We start from the raw sequence: 24,425 nt of genomic DNA on the forward strand, positions 1-24,425 counted from the left end.
TGGACATACAGTTCCTAGCTAAAACTTGTGCTGTTCCAGTTTGGAAAACACAGAGGATGAGCCCGTACAAGCTCAGCAGTGTGTGTCAAGGCTCTTGCACAGACCTACCAACGCCTAAATATTTCTGTAAAAAAAAAAACAAATTTTCTGAAGGTGTCCATTGTAGTTTTAAAGGGTCAGATTGTAATCCTAAATCGCATATCAGTCTTATTTACTTGCCCCATTTAAGTCACATGGAGGATGGTGTTGACTGTTGCTAGGAGACATGAGTTAAGTAATTTTGTAAAATACTGTTATTGTCTTGTCAGTTTCTTTGACTTATTTTTTTAAATGTAATTTTATTTTGTAAACAGATTATGATCTTTACCAAATTTGTATTATAATCTGGTTTGATGCTTGGTTAGAGGGGTTGGAGAGCCTTCGGGTTTTGGTCATAACATAGAAGATGCAAATACATTTTTAATGACAGTTTTAATAGTCTTATCTCTTTCACATGTCAATAATGTAGTTTGCAGCAGTCAGAATTGCAGAACATTTGTAGAGATTAGAGTTTGAAGAAAACAATGAACTGCGTTAAATGTTTCTAGTGCATGATTTTTATAAATTGTCTAGTCATGTGGAAACAAGTGTGGACAGTGAGGTATCTGGTATTAAAGAAACAGTAACGTGTTCCTGTGCGTTTTAGTCAGTGATCACACTTTTGGAAAGGTTTGTAGTACGTCTAAGCAATTTATTTTAGAATAGATTCATATGACATTTTGAGTTGAATTACTGCAAGTATTGCTAAAAAAATTTAAAAGGGTATTAATTAACTAAATGTACATGCAGATACTTAGTCTGAGTCTTGTATCTGTAGTGGATTACACTAAAAATTGGGTTACATGTTTAGATTTAGGCCAGTTATGTTTTTATTTGCTTTTATTTACAAGAGCTGTGAATTTTAACTGTTAAGATAGATTTTTTTTACTTACTTTGGAGCATAGGGAATGTGAAATTAGGCTTGGAATGTTTTATTAAAGTGTGGCTGTAACTTTGTTAATATGTATATTAGTTTAACTATCAGACCATTCTACAGCAACATGAAACAGAAGTTAATATAATAGGGCAAAGGATGCACTAGGCTTGTTAGGGAGCCCCATGTTTTTACTGGCTAAAGAGTGGTAATTTCAGGGTGTCACTGAAAAGGAAAAGTGCACTCAAAAATTCACATTCCATTTCAGCACAAAGTGTTTGTGGTGGGGTATAGCTTCAGTCTCTCTTTACTTAAGGGGCTCTAGGAGCATGATGACCATTTGTTTCTCCCTGCCCTGGCCTCATTGTCATTCCGTCATTTGTTTGCTTTTTTAAGGCAGGTAATTTCCATATTTACTTGATAGTGCTCACTGTTTTAAGTTTACAAATGTTTGGCTATTATATCTATAGCGGGGATGATCATTGCTGGTTTTTTGGGGAATGCTTTCTCCAGAGAAGGTAGGGTACTCTCCACTAATGAACAGATGTGAAGCTTTATTTGGCTGATGAATATGCACATGTAACATCAGATGGCCAAGTGGATTGGAATCTTTTGCACATTTTACCTGAAGCTGTTATCCAAAGTGTCATAATGTTGATTTCTGTACAAAAATAATTGGAAGAGCAATACAGTCAATTTGTTTATGTAATGAATTTGGTAGAAAAGAGTTCATTAACTGTGTTGCAGATGCTTGTCTTTGGAAAGATGATTTTTTGATCTGTCATGATCTGTGGCACAGCAACTCAAATGCCTTCTTTAAATTATGTAATTTTTGGTAGCCACCCCACTTAGTTGTTTTACACTTCAATTGAAATACTGTAAAACTGTCTAGTGGCCATAGGTAACTGTTTTCAGTCGCAATTTTTAGTAATATCACATCATGAGTTGGTGCCCTTCATCTTGTTCATGTACTTTTGTAAGTCGTAGCAGGGGTTAACCCATTGCAGAAAAGCATTACTAAAAGTACAGCTTATGAAAATATGCATGTCATTATTTTAAGGGAAAAAGTGCACTTAACACTTTTTGAATACTGAAACCTGCATGACTTGATTAAATGCTATAGATTATTTTTGTTTTCATTGTGGGGCTTCACAAATATTGCATGTGTGTGAGAATGGCTATGGTTGGGAGACATATCATCACATTTATCTGAAAGGGGAAGGTTGTGCTAAAAGTCATGCATTGCACTGTTGTAGCATTTCAGTGGTCCTCAGTTGTGGGTCAAGTGGCCAATGTTTCATTTTAGTGCTTGTGTATACTTGGACATACTATTGAAGGGGTCATTGCGGGGAATATTTCACTGTGGTTCTTGTGCATACTTGGAAGGGATGAAGGGGTCTTGTGTACAATGTATCATTTGGGCACTTGTGCATAGTTAGATATACTGCTGTAGGAGTCATGTGTCAAATGTTTCATTTTAGAGCTTGTGTATGCTGGGATGTACTAATGAAGGGGCCACTGGGGAGGAATGTTTCATGTTGGCTGTTGTGCATACTCGGAAGGGCTGCTGAAGGGTTTATCGATGGAAATGTTGCATTCTGGTGCTTGTGCATAGCAGGACAGACTGAGGAATGGGTCACTGGGGAGATGTTTCATTTTGGTGCTTGTGCATACTCACACAACATCAGATAAATATGTGTTCCATATGTGTTGTCCATTTTTTTCATTCTTCCTCAACTACCTACCCTCCGAACCCCCTGATTTTTTTCTGTGTGTGTGTGTGTGTGTGTGTGTGTGTGTGTGTGTGTGTGTGTGTGTGTGTGTAGATTTTATATATATCGGTGTATATATGTGTATATGGATATATATGTATGTTCATAATGTACTTACTTTTGGTGATTGTGCATATATCAACATTTTCCTGAAGGAGTCATTTTGGGGCATGTGTATAATGTACTAATAAAGATATCGGTAGGGAAATAATTAATTTGTGCACCAGAGAAGTGCTTGTGCATACATGGTCAGACTGCTGAAGTGACCGGTGGGCAAGACAGTTTATTGTGCCATTTTGGTGCTTATGCATACACAACACACACAACTGATTCACTGGCTTACTGCAATGTGCCATGCCGTGTTCTCTCAGCTGATGTATTTGTTAGAATATTGTAGTACAGATACGGTGTAACAAGCATAGGTTATCCTTAGCTCGGGTTTCAGTGATGGTTATTATAATTTTTTGTTTATACATCCAGCTTTCAAGAATCATTTATTATCTGTTAACAGTTGTCTGAGTGAGGTAAAGGTTATTACTTGCTGACTACTATCAGCATGCAGCTACCATATATTTTGGGCATTTTTCCTGGCTTTGTCAGTCCTGTGTGGAAAGTAGGTGGTAGGGGGAAGGGCTCAGTAATATCTAAGTGTTATACAATCTCTACTGAATTATAATGATATACTATTTTTACTGAATTATAATGAATGCCTACTCAAAAGTTTATGTGCAGCAATTATCACCTGTGCTTGAGCCTGCATAACTTTGGAGTAATGAAATGCAGCTCATTATCACATTAACAATAAGTGCAGTTCCGCTATAGCACTGAGTCATTATCACTTTTCAGGTAAAACTCTCAGCAGCTGTCACTGTTGACTAGAGGTCGTTATTACATTGATCAATGCACACATAGCCGGCCTTAGGCATAGGCCAACTAGGCGGCTGCCTAGGACACTGCTCTAACAGGGGCGCTTTTCCAATATTTATTTGCTTTAAGAAGATCAGGATGGAGGCACCGAGTGGTGTGGTTGGGGGCGCTGTGTAACCCTTTTGCCTCGGGCACCGGTTGACCTAAGGCCACTCCTGAATGCACAAGCCAAATTTGGGTTTTTGTCATCATGGAGTCATTACAAGCCATCCCCACCAGTTTCTTTGTATCATTTTTACAATTTGCTTCATACACAGTAAAGTTCTCATTGTGGTTATATGGTTCCCAGAAGAGACCAAAATGCATATAAATGTGTTTGAGAAGAGAATGGCCTTTTTAGAGTTCCAGGCCTTTCAGAACTCCTTGCTCTAGGGATAATTGCTATCCAAATGGACAATGTCAGTGGCTGGTCATCAACAAACAAGGGGGAACCAACCCCCTTTACCAATAAGCAGTGAGAGTTGAGAAGTGGGCGATCACCTCCAACTGTTTTTTTTTTTTTTTTTTTATGATGAACATAACGAGGAAATCCAACTTTCTTGCAGACTCAGCAGCCTCATGAGTAGTCTCTCAAGCAATCAGTGGCAACTATGATCTTCCACAAATGTGGTCAACCTTGCTGCATTATTACAGCAACACATTTACAGTTTAGAAGAAACCTAGGCATGCACCTCCTGGCCAGCTACAAGAAAAGGAAAAGATGCATTGAGATTACTGTACCAGAGCCCATGAGCCAGTTTGAACAAGGCTCACACTTCACAGTGATATGGTGGAAGTCAAGATGCAAACACTGTGCAAGCAAGGGTAAACGTGCTGATCCATCATGGGGATAACCGACCTGCAAGATCAACCTGTGTGTTAAATGCTTTGGTGAGTACCATGGCCATAAGGGTCTAGCAGATTGCTGACAGCAGTAAAATGTAAAGTATACATTGTACAATATAAATAAAGTTGTGCTTAGGCTGCTGGGTGCATCGCTGGGAGTCATACCCAACCACCATGGATCTTACCATCGACCTGGATGGCAGTTGGGAACTTGGAGACTCTTCATCTCTGTCCCATAGTGCTGCTTTCCTAGGTAAGTATGGCCTTGGGGGTACCACTGTGATGCAATGTTTCCCTTCCAGAAAGGACACATGCATAAAGAAAAAGACAGGGTCAGTCTTAGTCTTTTCACATGTTATCTTACTTTAGTTCCCCATGCAGTCTCCCTCTGTTCTGGTGTAGTGAATGTATGTAGGTCAGGGCAAAAGGCTTTTCATTAGCTCCCTCTTTGACTCCTTATGGCCATTGCCAAAAGGACACATGTAAATGGAAAAGGCAGAGGTAAGGCAGAGTGCTGGCATTGCACGCAATCAGGAGTCATTGCTGCTAGCTGCAGTCTGAGTGGGTAGCCTGCACAGGTATGGGACACTTCAGGTGCCCACTAACTGAAACCTCATGCCTGTCCTGGATGTATTAGTGGAGTGGCAGTCCTTACCCTGCTTTTTTTCTTTGTTCCGGCCCCAAAATCCAGACAATACCAAGAAAGGAGGGGGGGGTATCCATATTCATCAAAGACACCCACACCTCAAGACTGGTGGCAACGCACGATGCATCGGAGACCATTCAGGTGCAATTAACCATAGGCAAGACTGCTCTGCAAATTGTAGCATGTTACAGGCCACCCTCACAAACTCAGGAACCTCACATGGCCTTCCTGAAAGCACTAGAGGGGATAAATGTATCACCAAACACCATCATACTAGGTGACTTCAATTACCCTAATATAGACTGGGAACACTACTCAAGCCCAAACACCCTAGCCCAAAAGTTCCTGGAATTCATAAACTCAAATGCCATGGAACAACTAGTCACCATCCCCACAAGAGGAGAAAACATACTTGATCTCATCATCACGAACATGGGAGCACAATGTTCAACACCGAAGTATACCCCTCACTGGTGAGATCAGATCACAAACTAATCTCGCTGGAGGTCCTCATCCCACCCCCACCTGAAATAAAAAGACCACAGTAAAGAACTTCTCAAAGCCGACTTAACACTTCTAAAGACTAGTGTGGTCTCCTTTAAGGCCCCCGAGCCGACGGAAAACAGTACTCAAGCCGCTGAATCACTTACAAATGCCTTCTACCAGCACCTGCAGGACTGCATGGATAAGGCAATCCCAAGCAAAACAAAGACTCTTTGTACCAAAGGCAAGCGTCGACTCTGGTGGACCCCAGCCATAAACAAACTCTACAACAAAAGGAGGAAGCTACTACAAGATAGAGCAAAATCCTTAAAAGGTAAGACACCCTTGATCACTATAAGTAAAAACTAAGAGCTCTCATAAAATCATCTAAAGCAAATTTTGAGAGAAAAATAGCTAAAGACTCAAAAGACAATCATAAGGCCTTCTTTAGCTATGTTAGAAACCTGGGAGGAAACTCGCAGATATGCTCAGAACTAGTTCAAAATGATGTGAAGATTACTGATCCTACAGACATTGCCAACATACTGGCTGACAGGTTCAGTGCAAACTCCCCCCCCCCAAAAGGAGAGATATCTATACCAAACGATTGCAGCCCCCCCAAACATTTCCAACGCCCAAGTGAGAATTGCTCTCTCCAAAGCAAAACACAGCATCCATGGGACCTGATGGTGTCCCCGGCTGTGTGCTCCACGAACTCAACGAGGAATTAAACCCACAGCTAGGACAGCTGTTTAATCATAGTCTTACCTCTGGATACATACCCAGGGAGTGGCGCACTGCAACTGTGGTCCCACTTCACAAAGGCGGTGCCTCCACCGACCCTGGAAATTACCGGCCCATTAGCTTGACGAGCCTTATCTGTAAAGCCATGGAGAGGATCATAATGGACCTCATAAATAAAGACATAGGGAATTTGCAGACTTTGGATCCATCCCAGTTTGGCTTTGTCAAAGGCAGATCATGCCTTCTAAACTTGGTTGACTTTTTCGAAACAGTCACCAAAGCCATTGATGAGGGAAAGGCAGTCCATACAGCCTACCTCGATCTGGCGAAGGCCTTTGATACAATACCCCACTCGGGTATCATTGAAAAACTCATCAGCTTAAATGTTAACCCATACATCACAAGATGGGTTGCAAACTGGCTGAGTGACAGAACCCACAGGGTCAGAGTTGCTGGCGCCATGTCAGACTCAAAGCCTGTCACAAGTGGTGTACCACAGGGCTCAGTCCTGGGCCCACTCTTGTTTGGCATCTACTTTTCCGAAGTACAAGCAAACACAGGAGGGTTATGGCTGACAAAGTTTGCAGATGACTGCAAACTGGGCGCCATAGTAGAAAACACATCTGACACAGATATCCTTCAGAAGGGTCTCACAGAAACGGATAACTGGTGCCAGAGCCATGGCCTAAAGTTAAATGCCAAAAAATGCATAGTCATACCCTTCGGGAAAAACAAGGTTACCCCTAGCTACCAAATAGGTGGCAATCCACTGAGTACAGAAGAAGTTATCAGGAACCTGGGGACCCAGGTTGATAGTAGTCTGTCATTCGACACCCATGTAGCTAAAGTAGTTAGGAAGAAGATCAAGGGAGGTCATAGTCTCCCTATACTCATCACTCATCAGACCAATGATTGAGTACAATGCCCCATTCGGAATGTATCTGACCCGACACTTGCAGCAGCTGGAAAGGCCACAAAAGTTCCTCACCAAAAGGATAAAGGGTCTCAAACATCTGTCCTATGCTGCCCGACTGAAAGAACTCCAGCTCTATTCAGTCGCTTACCGCTTGCTCAGAGGTGACCTTTGCCTAACATACAAGGCCATGTCAAACCCAGATTTGATGAATATGCTTCACCTCAAAAATCTAGATCCGCCAGAGCCACAAGGGCGGAGACTTAAACCTCGACACGGCTATTAATAGGACGTGCTGGAGGGATAGATTCATCACCCAAAGACTCCCTATGCTGTGGAATAAAATCCCGGTATATGTGAGGCAGAGCACCTCGCTGGCCTTGTTCAAGAGAAATCTTGACCAATGGATGGGAGATCGCAGATATACCCCAGGGATTACCTCAGTGTCACTGCTCAACAGAGGCACAGCAAAATAATGGGTATAGTTCCCCATACTAAAGGGGTGGCGTAAGCCACAAAACTATGGGCTAGGCTTGTAAATGCCCTCGGGCAGATAGCCTAGTATGAACCTATGAACCTATGAACCTGTGTGCCTTTTATGTGCCCCTTGTCAGCCAGTGTATGTAATTTGGTGTTTTCAAGGCTGGAAAGTAGGTACCTCTGCAGCATCACTCAGTGTGCATCATTTGGTGTTCTCAAGGGTGGTAGGTATGTACCTCTGCATCGTCATTACTAGTTATGTACCTTATCAAAAGTATAATGCCCCTGTGGATAGGAGTGAAGATGTGGATGAGCTAACCAGGTAATGCATATGATATACATATATATATGTAGTCTTCAAATACATCTCTCAAACATTGGTAGTAACCTGTTTGCATTTCTTTCCTGTGCAGGTGCATCCACCTTGTGATAGTGACATGGCTTAACGAGCAGGCGAACAAGTGAAAGTGTGGGTGTGTGGCCATTCCTACATTAACTGGGCTGCCAGCCATGCCTCCAGAAGTGAAAACCACTACAACTTGAGCTTCCCCACATCTAGTGTGAAGGTATACTGGATTGCAAGAAGAAGTATGCATTAGAGCGGACTCCTGCAGTTGTTGGAAGAGAAGTGTTCCATCTACCTTGAGCCTGACATTCTTGTGCTGCACATTGACGGGAATGATGTCATTACTCACCCACTTGGAAGGCTACAGTTTTAAATCAGAACAATTTTTGAACACCTGCAGTCATGGTGGCCATGTTGTCATTTTGTGTGGTCTGACATAATTCGTCGCCAGATATGTAAAACAGCAAACAGTCAACAGACAGAGCACAAGGCCAGACATTTACAGAAAGGGTTCATGCATGGCTTGATGCACAGGGTCGGTGGCACAGCAATCTGCCATGACAGCATCACTGCAGAAGATGTTCACCTTTTCAGAAGTGATGGCATTCACCTGAAGATGGCATTGCGTTGTTCCTCACTGACCTCCACAATGGAGTGATGACAGATATGCACGATATATTGGTAACATGCAGCTAGTGAGAAAGAATGGAAAACAGGCATGACCAAGTAGGACCAGTATGGTAAGAAACTCTATTGTTATATTTTATGAACACTGTTGTCCACTACTGACGACACAGGAAAAAAACTGCTAGGGAACTTGTACACATGCTGAGTAACACTTAATTTTCAGATTGTAAAAGAACTATCTGTATGTATGATGTGCGCAGGTACAGATAACCATTTGATTATGAATTGTCTTATTTAAATTATGATATTTTTCTTAGTTTGGCAAATAACTGTGGTAGGGGATGGTGAACATGCTGAGTAGGAAAAGGTGTTTGAAGAGAGTGCCAAGTACAAGAGAATATGTCAATAACTACCCTGCTCACCTCACACTTTGGTTACAATTATGGTTATGAGCTATGATTTCCTTTCCTACTGTGCTAAATAACTGCCAGGGAGCATGTCATCAGGGTAAGTAATACCTGATTTTGAAGACACTATTATTAGTTACAGGATAGAAAAAGAACTGTCTGTATGCTGGACAAATGTACAGATATCACATTATGTTTAGGACTTCGGTTATGAGAATTATGATATTGTGTCATATTTGGTGAATAACTTTGTCAGGGAACATGTCAGCATGTTAAGTAGTAGCTCATTTTGAAGACAGTGTTAGTACTTGTAAGATATAAAAAGAACTGTATCTGTATGCCATACACATGTCCAGATATCACAGTTTGTTTGGGAACATGGTTATGAGAATTATGATATTTGTTCATATTTTGCTAAATAACTTTATCGGGGAACATGTCATCAGGGTAAGTAAAACCTCATTATTGAAGGAAGTATTAGTAGTTACAAGATGGAAAAAGAACCGTGTCTGTATGCTGGACAAATGTTCATATTTTGTTTAGTAAGTGTTGTCTTTGAGGTGAATACAATCTGCATAGTAAAAGTCTTCAATCATTTAACACTGGTCCATTGACCCTGCGTTGATAATGAGTAGAGTTTAACACGTATTAGTAAAGTTTTTAACCACTTAACACCTGTGTACTTATGCTGTACACGTACAATAATAGGGTTACTTTGTACTTTACGAGTGTCAATTTTAATTGTAAATACCAACCTTTTAATACTGACAGCAGAAGCTTGAAGTAATTTGGCAGTTACGTAAAGATAAAGAAACCGGAAGTGTATACCCAAGCACAGACTGTAAAGCGAGGGTGAGTCACTTCAACAAAGCCTTTAGGCTTACTTTTAGGTTAGTTATTTTTAATTTTTATTACCCTAAACTGTATTTAACTACATGTTTAAACTTGTATTATGTTAGGTTTAATCCTAAGGACATATTAATGTCAAATGTGATCGTAGGAAGTACACGCTGTATCTAGCTAAAAAGATAAGCAAATAACTGAACGAACTGCGCACAGTCAGTGCTGCAGTTCGGTTATGTTTTGGCTGATTAATGAACATTTAGCAGTAGACTTGTTCTTACATGGAATTTTTTATTTTTATTTCTTATTTTTGGTTTATTTTCTTTACCGCTAGCAGGTCCACACTTGATACGGACCATTTAGCGGGTTTGCAGGGTCATATAAGGAAAGAATAGGTTAGTGTTGCTTTAAAACTTTTTTAGTAAAAAGCCCGCGTTTTAATGTTTTAAATTGTCACTTTGGTGGTGTAAACCATTTGTACTGAGGAAGCTTGAGCTGCGTCTCGGGCGAAAACGCTGTATTTTCTAATAATTAAACTTGCGTTAAAGGGACTTTTTACGTGGTTTTTGGCTTTGTTTACTTACCTGACCTATGGACTGGCTGCAATAGGAAGGTTTTGCTGCTATAATTCGCATTTTTCGCCTTTTCACTCACTGGCGTTTGGACTTGCTACTTTTGGGCTTCAGCTTTTTGTGTTTATTTACTGGTTTGTTTTGTTGTATCATATGCACAATATCAGCATTCCTTGGCAAATATTTAATAATGACTTAGATACATACTATCAACATTTACAATGTTGGAAAGGTCAGTGTCTGCTGAACAACTTTCACGTTTACATTTTTAGTCTAGCTATTATGGTTAAAGAGGTATGAACATTTGTTTTCTGTATGGTATTACAAACAGATTATCTGAAAATGAGCTCAGGCTGCACTGTTGTTACTATGGAGGAAGTAAGCAGGCAGCATTTTCTGAGCTGCTCTAAAGTGAATGAGTTAAGGAAGGTGAGAAAAGCAAACTTCTCACAGTTCATCTTCCAAGCATCCTATAGGGGCACCATACAGAGTGTCTTAGCCAACAACATCATAGTCTGGTAAGGGAAATGTAATGCCTCCGACAGTAGAGCTCTCGGGCGAGTTGTAAGGGCAGCACAGAAAATCATTGGTTCTTTACTTACAACATTGGAAGATGTGTATGAGACTCGCTGGATAGGAACAGCCAGAAAGATAACAAATGATCTCCTGCAAATGGCATGTTCTCCCATATCTCCTCATGTAGAAGGGGTCTATATTAAAACCACGAAAGCTTACAAACATGAATACAAATACATCGACACATAAATGAAGTACAAGAGAGAAATACGTAATCAGCAAAAATTACAACGCCGAACGTATTTTGTAAAACAACAGCGCCATACAGGTAAGGAAAACCTAACTAAAACTTTAATAAACACACTTTTGCAGGGGGGAACACCCCCCTGCACCCCCCATGTAGGAGGCTGCGCTCCCCACCCCCCCACTTTAATATACCAACTCCAAGATTGCACTACAGTGGGGAAAAGGATATATTTCCTCATCCCCACAATCACCCTGCTGGCCAAGGAAATACGTTCAGCATTCTGATTTTCGCCAATTATATATTTCGCTCTTGTTGTATTTCAACGTTTATGTGTCAATGTACTTGTATTCGCATTTGTAAGCTTTCGTGGTTTTAATATAGACCCGTGTAGAAGATACAGAAGCATGCACTGCAAGATGTCCAGGCCGCACAGATGTTCATCGTGCATACAGCTGCAGTCATAACAGATGGGTTATCCTGCCATCAGGCGGGTCCTCAGTTGGCTGAATTCCAAAGTCTAGGTCCGGCGTCGGTTGTCGTCGCTTCTTCCCTGACGTCAGTGCGGCAGGGGTATAAAAGAACCAGCCAACGCCATCTTCTCCAGTCTTTCTTGCCACGCGGTGCCCGAAGCAGAAGCAGTTTGCAAGTGCCAGTCGGCCAGCTCCTGAGATTTACGAAAATATTTCAGCCGAAGTCTTCTTGAAAGCTAAGTACCCGTTGAAACTTTTCTTGCCTCAGACCGATGTCAGACAAAGTTAATAATTGCATTTCATGTGGGAAGCAAATACCGCATAAGGATTTCCATTCTTTCTGTATTCCTTGCTTAGGCCCAGACCACGACGTCTCGGCCTGCTGTTTTTGTGCTAGATTCAACAAACGCACTATTAAGCATTGGGCGGAGTTCGTCCACCACTATTTTGGTAAAAAATGTAATTACATTATGTCATCAGATACTCCGACTCCAGTTTTGAGTAAAAGACGCAAAGATAAGGACGACATACGAGGTCCGCAACTTCTACCGACACCACGCTAAAGCCGACTACCGGTGCTCCGGTTCTCAGCGAGGCACCTACTCAGCCCCTGAGTACTGATGATGCTTCATTACCAGTGTCTTCTGTGCCCGAGGTCACAGGCTCCTCAGCCCCCATTCCGACTACAGATACCGACGCCACTCTTGGTGGGGAAACTCAGAGTTTAGACAAGCCTGCCACTTCTCAAGGTGTCTTCAGGCCTTCCTCCTTTTCCATTAAGGCCTTCACAAAATCTAAAGCAGCCATGAAAACTAAAACACAAGGACTACAGACCCCCTCTCAAGGCCCCATGCCTAAAAAACAGATGCTCAAAATGGCTGAGGATTTGATTACTCTTATCAGGAGTTCTCAACCCCCCTCGGACAAAAGGCCCAGATTGGAGGAAGACTACCCTTCCTCAGATCAAGCCTCTATTACCTTAGAACATTCTGAGGACCAGGAATATTCATATTCCCCTTTTGAAGACTCTGATGCTGAGGAGTCCATTCCCTCGGTCTCCCCCCCCCCCCCGAGGACTATTCTTTTGGGGAAACCCTACATACCTTGAGGGAACACTTTCACTGGGAAGGCCAAGATTACTCAGATTCCAAGAAAAGGCTCAGGGATTTTCTCTTACTTCCCCAGCACAGGCCTCTGGTTATCCCTCCTGTCTTAGATATATTAGATGATGTGTACACAGAAGCCAGCCTCAACCCAGATTCTTTACCTCCAGCTCCTGTTAAACCTGACAGGTATTACCGGGTTCCTGATTCACACCAGTTCCTATACAAAAGCCATGCTGCTGACCCAGAAACTATTTCACAGGGTCCCAAGGGAATTAAGGCCTCTACTGCTAAAACCCATTACCTTCAGAGAGAGATTCCAGAGCTTTAGAAAGGTGGGGGGAAAAGGTGTACACCTCGGCCACTTTAACCATGAGGGCATTAAACTGTCAGTTCCATATGTTAAAGTATCAACAGTTTTTGTTATCTCAGTTGAAAAGCAAAATGACACAACCTGAGCAACCAGATTTAAATGAGTTGCAGGATTTGTTGCATAGTGCAGAGCAAGTGGGTAAACATACCTTTCAGTGTGGTTTTGATGCTTTAGAGGCCTCATGTAGAGCTGCTGTTACAGGGTCTGTCATACGTAGACATGCTTGGTTCAAAGAGCAAACCTTACCAGATCATGTCAATGCCAAATTACTAGATGCACCTCTTCAAAAAGATGTATTGTTTGGTGTTAAAGCTGAGGAGATACTAAAGAAAATGGAGGAAAAGGCAAGATCAATGCAAACAGTGAAAGTTTTCCTACAGGTACAACCTCCACGTTTCAGCAGAAACTGGCCTTCAAAAAATTGGTCCTTTCCAGCCTCGGACAGACCTCAAAGAGGCAGATACAGGCACCCAAGGGGTAGAGGGCAATCTCAAGGATCATTCAGAGCCAGGCAATGGCAAGCACCTACCCCAAGAGGTGGAGAAGATAGATCACAGAGTCATTCAGAAAGCAGACACAATGACTTTCCCCTTTGCATGCCAAGCAAAGCTTTAATGGCAGCACCTTTAGGCAGAAAACTGGCATTATTTTCAAAAAATTGGCATATTGTCACAAAAGACAAATGGATCCTGGACATTATAGACAGAGGCTACAGATTCCACTTTCACACCCTTCCAAAAATGAGAGGCATGCCAAACCTGCCACAAAATCAAAGGGCAGAGGCACAAAAACAAATTTCAGCTCTCATGGACATGAAAGCTATTCAAGAGGTACCTGCAAAAGAACAAGGTCAAGGTTTTTATTCCAGACTATTCCTGGTACCAAGGAAGGACAAAGATTGGAGACCTATTTTAGACCTATCCATCCTAAACACATATTTACTTGTACCAAAATTCAAGATGCTCACATTACAGCAGCTTCTTCCCATGCTGGGCAAGGAGTCTTGGCTGGTAACATTGGACCTCAAGGAGGCATACCTGCATGTCCCTATCAGACAAGATTGCAGAAGATACCTCAGATTTCTTGCAGGTTCAACCCATTATCAATTCTCTGCATTGCCCTTTGGCTTATCTACTGTGCCCAGAGTGTTTACGAAATGCCTGGCATCAGTAATTGCCTTCTGCAGACTTCAAGGGATACAAATATACCCATATCTGGACGACTGCCTGATCCAAGCGGACAGCAAGCACATACTTTTGAAACACCTGGCATTTGTAATAAAACTGTTGAACTTTCTGGGATACACAGTCAACAAAAAGAAATTAAAACTAATACCCTCTCAAACAATAATTTTCCTGGGTGCCAGCTTGAATACAAACACCCAGATGGCCTACCTCACGCCAGAGAAGCAAGGGCAACTATCTCAATACTTCAGCAAAATGGCAACCTTCACCAGGCTGACTGCAAGGAAAGTTCTGCAGGCTCTGGGATTCATGGCATCTTGCATCCTGCTGATCCCATGTGCAAAGCTGCATATGAGGAAACTTCAATGGTACCTAAAAAACTTATGGTCTCAACACAGCCACAGTTTGGAAACAATTATACCACTCATTCCATGTCTTCAAAAGGAATTTCTGTGGTGGGCTCAAGCATGCCAAAGAATTATAGGTTTCCCCTTCTGCAAACCTCAAGCAAATCAAATCATCACAACAGACGCCTTGGACTATGCCTAGGGGATGCACATGGCAGATCAGTGCATTCAGGGAAAATGGTCCCAAAAAGTGAAGCAACTACACATCAATCAAAAGGAAATGCTAGCAGTGCAAAATGCTATTACGGCCTTCAAAGACCTACTGCATCCAGGCCAGCTATTGATAAGGACAGACAACACCACAGTGATGTGGTACATAAACAAACAGGGAGGAACTCATTCATACCCCCTGTGCAGACTAGCCATGTCCCTTTGGAACATGGCTCTGGAATTGCAAATCCAACTTCAAGCACAATTCCTGCTAGGGAAGGGAAACACACTGGCAGACAGCCTAAGCAGAAATATGACAGATCCACATGAATGGAAGTTGAATCCTCAAGTTTTCGCAAAGATAACTCAGGCATGGGGACAGCCAGACATAGATCTCTTTGCTACCCACAGAAATTACCAACTGAAAACATTTTGCTCAAGGACCTATCATCCACAGGCCTGGAAAGTGGACGCACTTTCTTTCAATTGGACAACATTGACAGTCTATGCCTTTCCACCTCTTCTTCTGCTGCCCAAAGTTCTATTAAAAGCCAGAGCAGAGAGGCCAAACATGATTCTCATTGCACCCGACTGGCCAAGACAACACTGGTATCCACTCCTGAAGAGCCTGATGCATTCCCCGCCATGGATCCTGCCTCTAGTGCCTCTTCTGTTGTCCCAGCACAACTTCAAAACTCTTCATGGTCAGCTGAAAACCCTCAATCTAGCCGCATGGAGAATCCCTTGATTTCCCAACAGACCCTCCTCTCCAAGGAGATGCAGGATGTCATCTTGGAGGCCAGAAGACCTTCTACTAGAAAAGCCTACTCCACCAAATGGAAACGGTTTTGTGCCTGGAATCAGAAAAAGAGCCAGAATCCTTGGGTAATAAATTTACCTCAAATATTACAGTACCTAGCTGGGATGTTAAACAGTGGACTTTCCTTCTCTTTCATCAAGATCCATGCTTCAGCCATTTCTGCACAATACAACACAGATCCTCCTTTATTCTCTCATCCTCTCTTAACACAGTTCCTCAGAGGGGCTAAGAATATAAAACCCCCAAGGAAACCACCAGAACCTGCTTGGGACCTCAACTTCATTTTGGAAAAACTGACCCTGCCTCCATTTGAGCCAGCTGCTTCAACAGAACTGCAATATTTGTCATGGAAAACAGCCTTCCTTCTGGCTATCACCCCAGCACACAGGGTTTTGGAACTACAGGCCCTCATGGCTGTGCAACCTTTCATCATTTTCCATCAGGACAGAGTTTCCTTACGAACCAACCCTTCCTTTATGCCAAAGGTAGTATCCAGTGTAGCCTTGAATCAGACTATCCACTTACCTACCTTTTACCCTAACCCACAAAACAAAGGGGAAAGACTACTACATTCCTTGGACATTCACAGACAACTTCATTATTATTTGGACAGGACAAAGCCATTCAGAAAATCCGAGCAACTCTTTGTGTCCTATGCTACAGGTGCTCAAGGAAAGGCTATCTCCAAACAGACAATCTCAAAATGGATAGCCCACTGCATACGCTTTTGTTACTCATTTCATGGAAAAACTGTGCCTTCAAGCATCAGATCCCACTCCACAAGGGCCACAGCTACCTCTGCAGCTTTCCTCAGGGGGGTTCCTACCAAGGACATTTTGGAAGCAGCCACTTGGAGTTCTGTGCACACTTTCTCCAAGCACTATCACCTTCCACTTTACTCTAAATCTAGAGCGGGCTTTGCCACAGCAGTCTTGCAGGGCATCCTTGCTCCTCCTAGTTCCACTTAGTGCCTGCCACCCCTTTTTAGCTTTGGGATTCTACCCATCTGTTATGACTGCAGCTGTATGCACGATGAACATAGTACAGTTTTGTACCTACCATAAATGTAGATGTTCGAGTGCTAATACAGCTGCAGTCCAGGTTTCTCTCCCTCCATCCCCTCTTGGTACAGGCCTTATGACAAACACATTCTCATACAACCTGATTGGGGTATTCTTTTATGGTGTATTTGCTTGCAAACTACTGTTTTTTGATTATTATATATTGCAGTATTACATAAGTTTATGTTTTGCCTTCCTTCTGGGGGCACCTGACATCTGGGGCAAGAAAAACTGAAGAAGATGGCGTCGGCTGGTTCTTTTATACCCCTGCCGCACTGACCTCAGGGAAGAAGTGACGACAACCAACGCCGGACCTAGACTTTGGAATTCGGCCGACCGAGGACCCGCCTGACGGCAGGATAACCCATCTGTTATGACTGCAGTTGTATTAGCACTCAAACATCTACATTTATGGTAGGTACAAAACTGTACTTTTTTCCCCTTATCCATTAAACTGTTAAACTCAGCCAACAGGCGAACTAGAAAAAAGACAGCTCCTTCACACCCCCCCCCCCAGTCACCTAGGAAGTTATATATCTGCCTGATCAAGATTAGTAATTTCACTAATTTTACACAGTTCATACAAGTGCAATATAGATAATGTCCATATCAAATGTGTAATTCTAACTGTTCTTACCTGTACCCTGATGAGAGAAATCCAAGGGAGTGCCATATACACTGCACAATATTTATATGTTATTCTATTTATATTTTTATGTCTTGTTTTTTATCTTTTGTGATGTCAAATTACTTTTTAGTAAAATATGTTTCTGTATGTATGTCTCTGCACCGGAAACAAAGTAACACAATTTAGTTGAGGTACACTGTGGTGTAGATTTGAATAACAATAAAGTTTACTTTGACTTCTGACTTTTTGAAGTGGTATGACTATGTCGACCTACAGTAAAATGAGCATTCTTATTGTATGCCTGTTCTCAATTATGATGCAGGGATTGATGAAGCCTTATGAAGAGGATGAAGGAGTAAAGAAGGGAAGGGAGCAGACATGCATTTGCAACTGACAACTGTGTTGCATCAGTAGGAAGTGATATGGCCTTGCGTGAAAATCTGCTAACCCACATCTAACATGGCTTCATTGGTTCCCTATTAAGTAAGCGAATGCGTCATATAGCGAATGCTGTTTAATCGACAGCTAAATGTCGAAATGGCAAAATCACTGTGAAGACATAGAACAGTGATTTTTTTCTCAGGGAAAAAAATCACTGGGCCATTTTTGGGACACTGCCATTTCTTCCACTGTGATGCAATCTTGGAGTTGGTATATTTAAGTAGTGTGTGTGGGGGACAAACAAAGCCCCCCCCTCACTTTATTTTGTTTTTTTTTTTTTTTTGCGGACCAGTGATTTTTTTTTCCTTGGGAAAAAAAATCACTGTTCCATTTGCTCGGAAGCTTGTATTTTTGTTTTTTGGGGGTCGATTATACACCATTTGCTTTTTTAAGCATTCACTGTTATAATATAGTAAAACATACTGCACTAAGCTTGCAAGGCTAGAAACGTACTGTAAATTGTTTACTCAATAAAACAACAAAATACACACAAAGTAAGCATTTTCACGACATCCAGTCACTTCATCAGACAACATTCAAAGACAGTGCTCATCCTAAATAATCCTCTACAAAGTCAGCTGACTTAATCACATTAATTAAAGTGAACAAAGTATTTAAAAATGTGTGCATATATAGTACATAACATACGATATAAAACACATAGAAGCATTTGCATACATTTTAAAAACATTTAAGAACTGTGTAAAAACTATGTGAAATCCTTCTTTATAAAAACAGCATTCTTTATTTATGTCTAAGAGGGCGTGCCTTCAGTGATATCAATGAATTCTGTGACATTATAAAGAATAACTGGAGGCTTCTACAAGATGCACTAGAATTAATTAGTATAGTTGGTACAACACCATCCTTCTCTTTTAGAAACAATAAATCTATAAAACAGCACTTATGCCATAGGAAGAGCGTAAACAAAAACCTGTATGAATCTACTAGGATTGGAACATTTCCGTGTAGAAAGTGTACAGCATGCAAATATTTATATACTAGTTCCTTTAACCAACATCACTCTTTGAGATTGACACTGAGAATGCAGTACTATGTAGACTGTAAATCAGTCAGTTTGGTCTATTTTTCTTTCTGTGAGAAATGCCATGCCTACTATGTAGGTAAAACAAATAGACAACTTAAAGACAGAGTGCTTGAGCACATCAGGAATGTGAAGAACAAGAAAGAAAACAATGCATTAGCACTGCATGCGCTACAAAATTACCCTACACATAGTTTTAGATTTGTTTTACAAGTATTAGATGTAGATATTAGAGGTGGGGGGGGGGACCTGGAAAATCACACAGAAGCAGCAGAACAGAAATGGATTCTTCTGCTAAATGCTGAAAGATCTCCAGGTCTTAACAGCACTTCTTCATTAAAACCTTTTCTGAAGGCACGCCCTCTTAGGCATAAATAAAGAATGCTGTTTTTATAAAGAAGGATTTCACATAGTTTTTACACAGTTCTTAAATGTTTTTAAAATGTATGCAAATGCTTCTGAGTATGTATTTTATATCATATGTTATGTACTGTATATGCACACATGTTTAAATACTTTGTTCACTTTAATTGATGTGATTAATTAAGTCAGCTGACTTTGTAGAGGATTATTTAGGATGAGCACTGTCTTTGAATGTTGTCTGATGAAGCGACTGGATGTCGTGAAAGTGCTTACTTTGTATGTATTTTTGTTGTTTTATTGAATAAACAGTTTACAATACGTTTCTAGCCTTGCAGGCTTAGTGCAGTATTTTTTACTTATTTAGCTTTAGTTTTCCTGCACTACTCCGTACCCTGCCTTCATTCGTTTTGTTCTTATTTCTTGTTATAATATAGACCCAGTTTCAACACAACTGCTCTCATAACATTCCTGCACACCATCATTACAGCTAGAGACAAAAAGCTAGTTTTTCCCTCTTCCTCGATCTCTCCAAAGCCTTTGACACAGTGTCTCATTTCACATCACTAACCAAAATGGAAGGACTTGGTCTCTCTCATTCTACTCTAAAATGGTTCTCCAGTTGCCTCCAGTCTGTAAACCTGTCATGCTCCTTCTCTCCTTTTTTCCCAGTGAATATTGATGTCCCACAAGGCTCCATCCTTGGACATCTTCTCTTTAATGTATTTATAAATGATCTTCATACATCCACACAACAAGCTTCTTAACTACAATATGCAAATTATTTTACAATAACCTTTATATCAGATACCCTTCTGCACCTTCAAACTATCACACATGAAGCTTTTAACTCACATCAGTACTCCAACCATCCATCCACAAGCCCTTTTTCCCATTTTTGCACATGAGGTCAGGGTGTCACTTCAACAGTGACAATCATCTAGAGCCAAGGTTTACACTGCTAAGAGGCTAGTCCTGCTGCAGTAATTATTCCACACCATACACTCATACCTGTGGCCAATTTAGAGGGTCCAGTCCACCTACTGCATGTCTTTGGAATGTGGGAGGAAACTAGAGCACTCGGAGAAAACCCACACAATTACAAGAAGGACATGCAGACTCCACACAGAAGGCACCCCAGCTGAAATTCTAACTGAGGAACCTCTTGATATGAGGTGACAGTGCTAACCACTGTGCCACCATTGAATACTAGCAAACTAATGATCAACTCCACCTTAACTCTAAGAAAACCAAGTTACAATTATTTCTACCCAAATTCTTAAAACATACCAAAGACAATTTTAGAACATCTCTAAAAACATCAACAAGGAAGTTGTCCCTCATACTAAACTGTTAGGGGTGACAATTGATGACCAACTGAAATTTGATTTACATATCCAAAATTCCATATAAAAAACAACATCAAAAACTTGGTATGCTCTGTCAAAAAATATAGATCTCATTATGCAAACAAGACTTACTTTTGGCAAACACACATCCTATTCTTTCTCTTCTATATGCTGCTCCCATCCTCACTGACTTACAAACTGCTGTCACATTCAAATTAGAATGATGTTAGGTTAAAATAGCTAGATTTGCAGTAAATCACCTTTACAACACACATCACTGATATCCCTAAACTGGCTTGAGCTCCCCCAATACCTTCAATACTCTCAACATCTACAAGCCCATAAAATGATATATAAACCGTCATCAACACTATCCTAAATATGTACTCACCAAACTGCAATCTACATTCTTCTGAAAGAGCAAATATTCTCTGTCTACAGACCAAATAACTCTATAGCTCATTTGCTATACTCCAATAAGGCTGCTAAGCACTGGAGTAGCATCCCTATGAATATCAGAACAACTTCAAGCATGCATTTGTTCATACACTCCATATAGAATTTTCTCTCCCAATAATAGCTCTGCACATGTATTTCTCCTGTCTAACTATATCTCTATCTATTATCTAACTATGTCTAACTTTATATATATATATATATATATATATATATATATATATATGTATATATATATATATATATATATATATATTTGTTTGTTTTTTAATAGATAACACTTGCAACTAGTTAAGCACCAGAATTTTTGTAGAACTATATTTCCTCAACAGATCCTACTGTATTTATATGTTATTATGTTTCTTTGTTAAATTGCTGAATGTTCTGGAGCTTTTCATCCTGTACTTCTATTCAAAATGGGTTATTTGCTTGATCAGACTTTCCTGGTAAATAAATGATGTAAGATAAAATAATAAAATAAATATATAACAAAAGGAAAATGTCTTGACAAAAATCGGAAAGTATAACTCTCATAAAGATAAGAACTTTGTCATCATGCTAAGCAGACAACTGAGATGGCTAATTAGGTCAACTAAAGCCACCTTTTAGGTTAAGACAGCACCATAAGGCCTTCTTCAGCTGTTTAAGAACATCAAGGACAGCCCACAGCACTATGTTGAACTACTGGCAAATGGTGCCACGTTCACTGAGCCTGGCAATACAGCGAACCTGTTGGCTGACAAATTTAGTTTCAACTGTACCACACAATCATCCACAGCACCCCCCCAAAAATGCCATTGAACATAACCCTTCCAACTATAAATAGCATGCCCTAGCTGCATCCTCAAAGCCAGGAACACAGCCACTATGGGCCATGATAACATCTCAGAATGCCTCCTAAATAGTCTAAAATATAACTTATCAGGACCACTGGAGTCACTATTTAACTACAGTCTTAAAACAGGCTTTGTGTCATGAGGATAGCAATAGAGGACTGTGATAGTCATGCCTCTTCATGAGGGAAGACCATCAACAAATCCTGGAAACTACAGACCCATTACTGTGACTAAACTTATTTGCAAAACTATGGAAAGAATTATCATGGAAAAGGTTAAAAAAGACATAGGAGACCTCTAGACACTGGAACCATCCCAGTTTGGCTTTGTCAAAAAATTGTCATGCCTACTGAACCTGGTGGACTTCACTAAAAAATTCAGTGTGTGAGACAGACAGGGGGGATAGTTTGTGTGTGTGTGTGTGTGTGTGTGTGTGTGTGTGTGTGTGTGTGTGTGTGTGTGTGTGTATGTGTGTGTGTGTACGCCTATGTGTAAACACATCGACTTAAAATACTATGAAAGCTGCACCTCACAAATGAGCTATAAATAACTGTGAATAACCTTTGCAGAGCATACACTTTACTGTTAACAATATGTAACTTGATTGCAAAAACAAAACACAAAAATTGCAATATGGAGTATAGAACAAAATGTCTGACAACACAATTATAAAGAAAGTTTTGTGAATTACATTTCTACATTACTGAACTATGCAAATTTATGTGCGTGAATAATATACAGTTTTAGATGAATGTTTGACGTCTGCTACCTCAACTGCAAGTATGCATTCTGGCTTTTCTACAGTTCATAGGGTACACTGAAAAAAAACAGTAACTGCTTCTATCACATTGATGATTTTTTAATATTACCCACATTTGAATTGTATGTTCCTTTAGAAGAGTAGGGGATAGATTATATTTAAATAGTGATTCAGTTTCATACAATTCAATATTATCATCTATTTAAATCATATATTTTATACTGATTAAAACGTATCTGTATGTATCAGGATGATGAAATGTTCATATATCTGTAACAGATATGTTCAGCTTGCCTTCATGCCCAACATCAGTCTCAAAGGAACTGACTGTAAAGCCATGTAATATATGGCTTGTGGAATTCATTTCCAGGTTTATAATCAGTATGGAAGGACCACAAACATTCTACTAAGGATATGAACAACTAGTTTAGCTACCTTTGTTATACGAGTGTTAAATGACATTATAAAGGAACAGGAAGGAGTTCAATAAAACATTAGTTTTACTTACTGTTCTGTCTCTAATGTATGAAGTTTAGCTATGAAGTTACAGGGAACAAATCCTTGTTGTCCAGTTGTCAGAGACTCTGCCATCCACCAGTCACCATTCTTGCTAAAAGATTACAGAAAAAATCATAGTTAATACTGTAACATCAATGCTGTGATGTCCCACATCGATGCAAATGCTTTTTACTGGCCATGAAGCAGAATAAAGAAATGACTCACCATTCCAGTATGTATAGCTTTTCTCCTTTTTGAAAGCCAAGATCATTCTTGTAGTGGGGTTTATAGCTGTATAATGCGACAACTAGGTTTTCTGCAAAAAGGGGAGACAATAACTGATGTTAATATTGCAAGTAATTATTGAGTAAACAAGATAACATCTGGCTACGTGGAAGTCGATATCTAGGAGGGAAGAAAGGACATCAGATATTAAGGACATGACAACAAACTAGACAAAAAATATTCAAATGGTGTATCCTACTACAACAAAGGCATCTAATTTTCTTTGAAGTGAACTGTTTATATGCTGAAAACCATATGGCCAGCATGAAGACTGCCAAGCTAAGTGATTTTTAAACAATTTTAAGCAAATCTGAGTGGCAGAAATTTATTCAGTCTGCACTGCTTGGCATCGTGGCCAGTCTAAAACTTATTTCGTTTAGTTGTTTTGTGTTATCCCCTAGTCTCTTAAACCCAGCCTTATCTCATTTTCCTAAGGTTCTCCTTATTTAATTTCTGTGTTTAATTATTTGAAATGTGTTAAGTGGAGTACAGTACTGATCAAAGATTATGAATTTCAGTCTCACCCTAGAAAAGAATACAAAACGGATACAATACCTTTAACCAGACAGAATTTATAATATGAGATGTCCTTTCTTCAGGGCCAGCTGGAATCATGAAGAAAGTAGATGACGTTTTTAATTACTTACAGCCTAAAATGTGATATATACCTGTGCAAAATGCACCCTGGTTTAATTCTCAAAGAATAATGAGTAAGATGAACCTATGAAAAATGGTGTGAACTGCAGTTTACAGCATGTTCTTCAAACTGAACTTTAATGAAAGCAGGTCAAGTCTCATTGACCCTACAGCAAATAATTTTAACAGCAGCAGTGCAGAAGACATAGTGCTCTGTATGAAGAGGTATAGAGACCTTTGTATTTATTTATTTAATTTGGTTA

General features: G+C 40.4%; 1 protein-coding gene across 2 annotated transcripts in view; it reads right to left on the reverse strand.

The window, feature by feature from the left end:
- The window catches only part of LOC122811896 (proto-oncogene tyrosine-protein kinase LCK-like), a 1,092,777-nt gene that overhangs the window by 895,427 nt on the left and 172,925 nt on the right, over nucleotides 1-24,425 (reverse strand). For both annotated transcript variants that reach the window (XM_044084047.1, XM_044084056.1), the window contains exons 3-4: nucleotides 23,467-23,557; nucleotides 23,252-23,353 (exon numbers count right to left, since the gene is read on the reverse strand). In XM_044084047.1, coding sequence (XP_043939982.1) covers nucleotides 23,252-23,353; nucleotides 23,467-23,557 — 193 coding nt within the window. The remainder of the gene's footprint in view (nucleotides 1-23,251; nucleotides 23,354-23,466; nucleotides 23,558-24,425) is intronic.

Source organism: Protopterus annectens, chromosome 1.part1 (genome assembly GCF_019279795.1).
Source record: "Protopterus annectens isolate FY-2018-M chromosome 1.part1, PAN1.0, whole genome shotgun sequence".
Classification (NCBI taxonomy): domain Eukaryota; kingdom Metazoa; phylum Chordata; order Ceratodontiformes; family Protopteridae; genus Protopterus; species Protopterus annectens.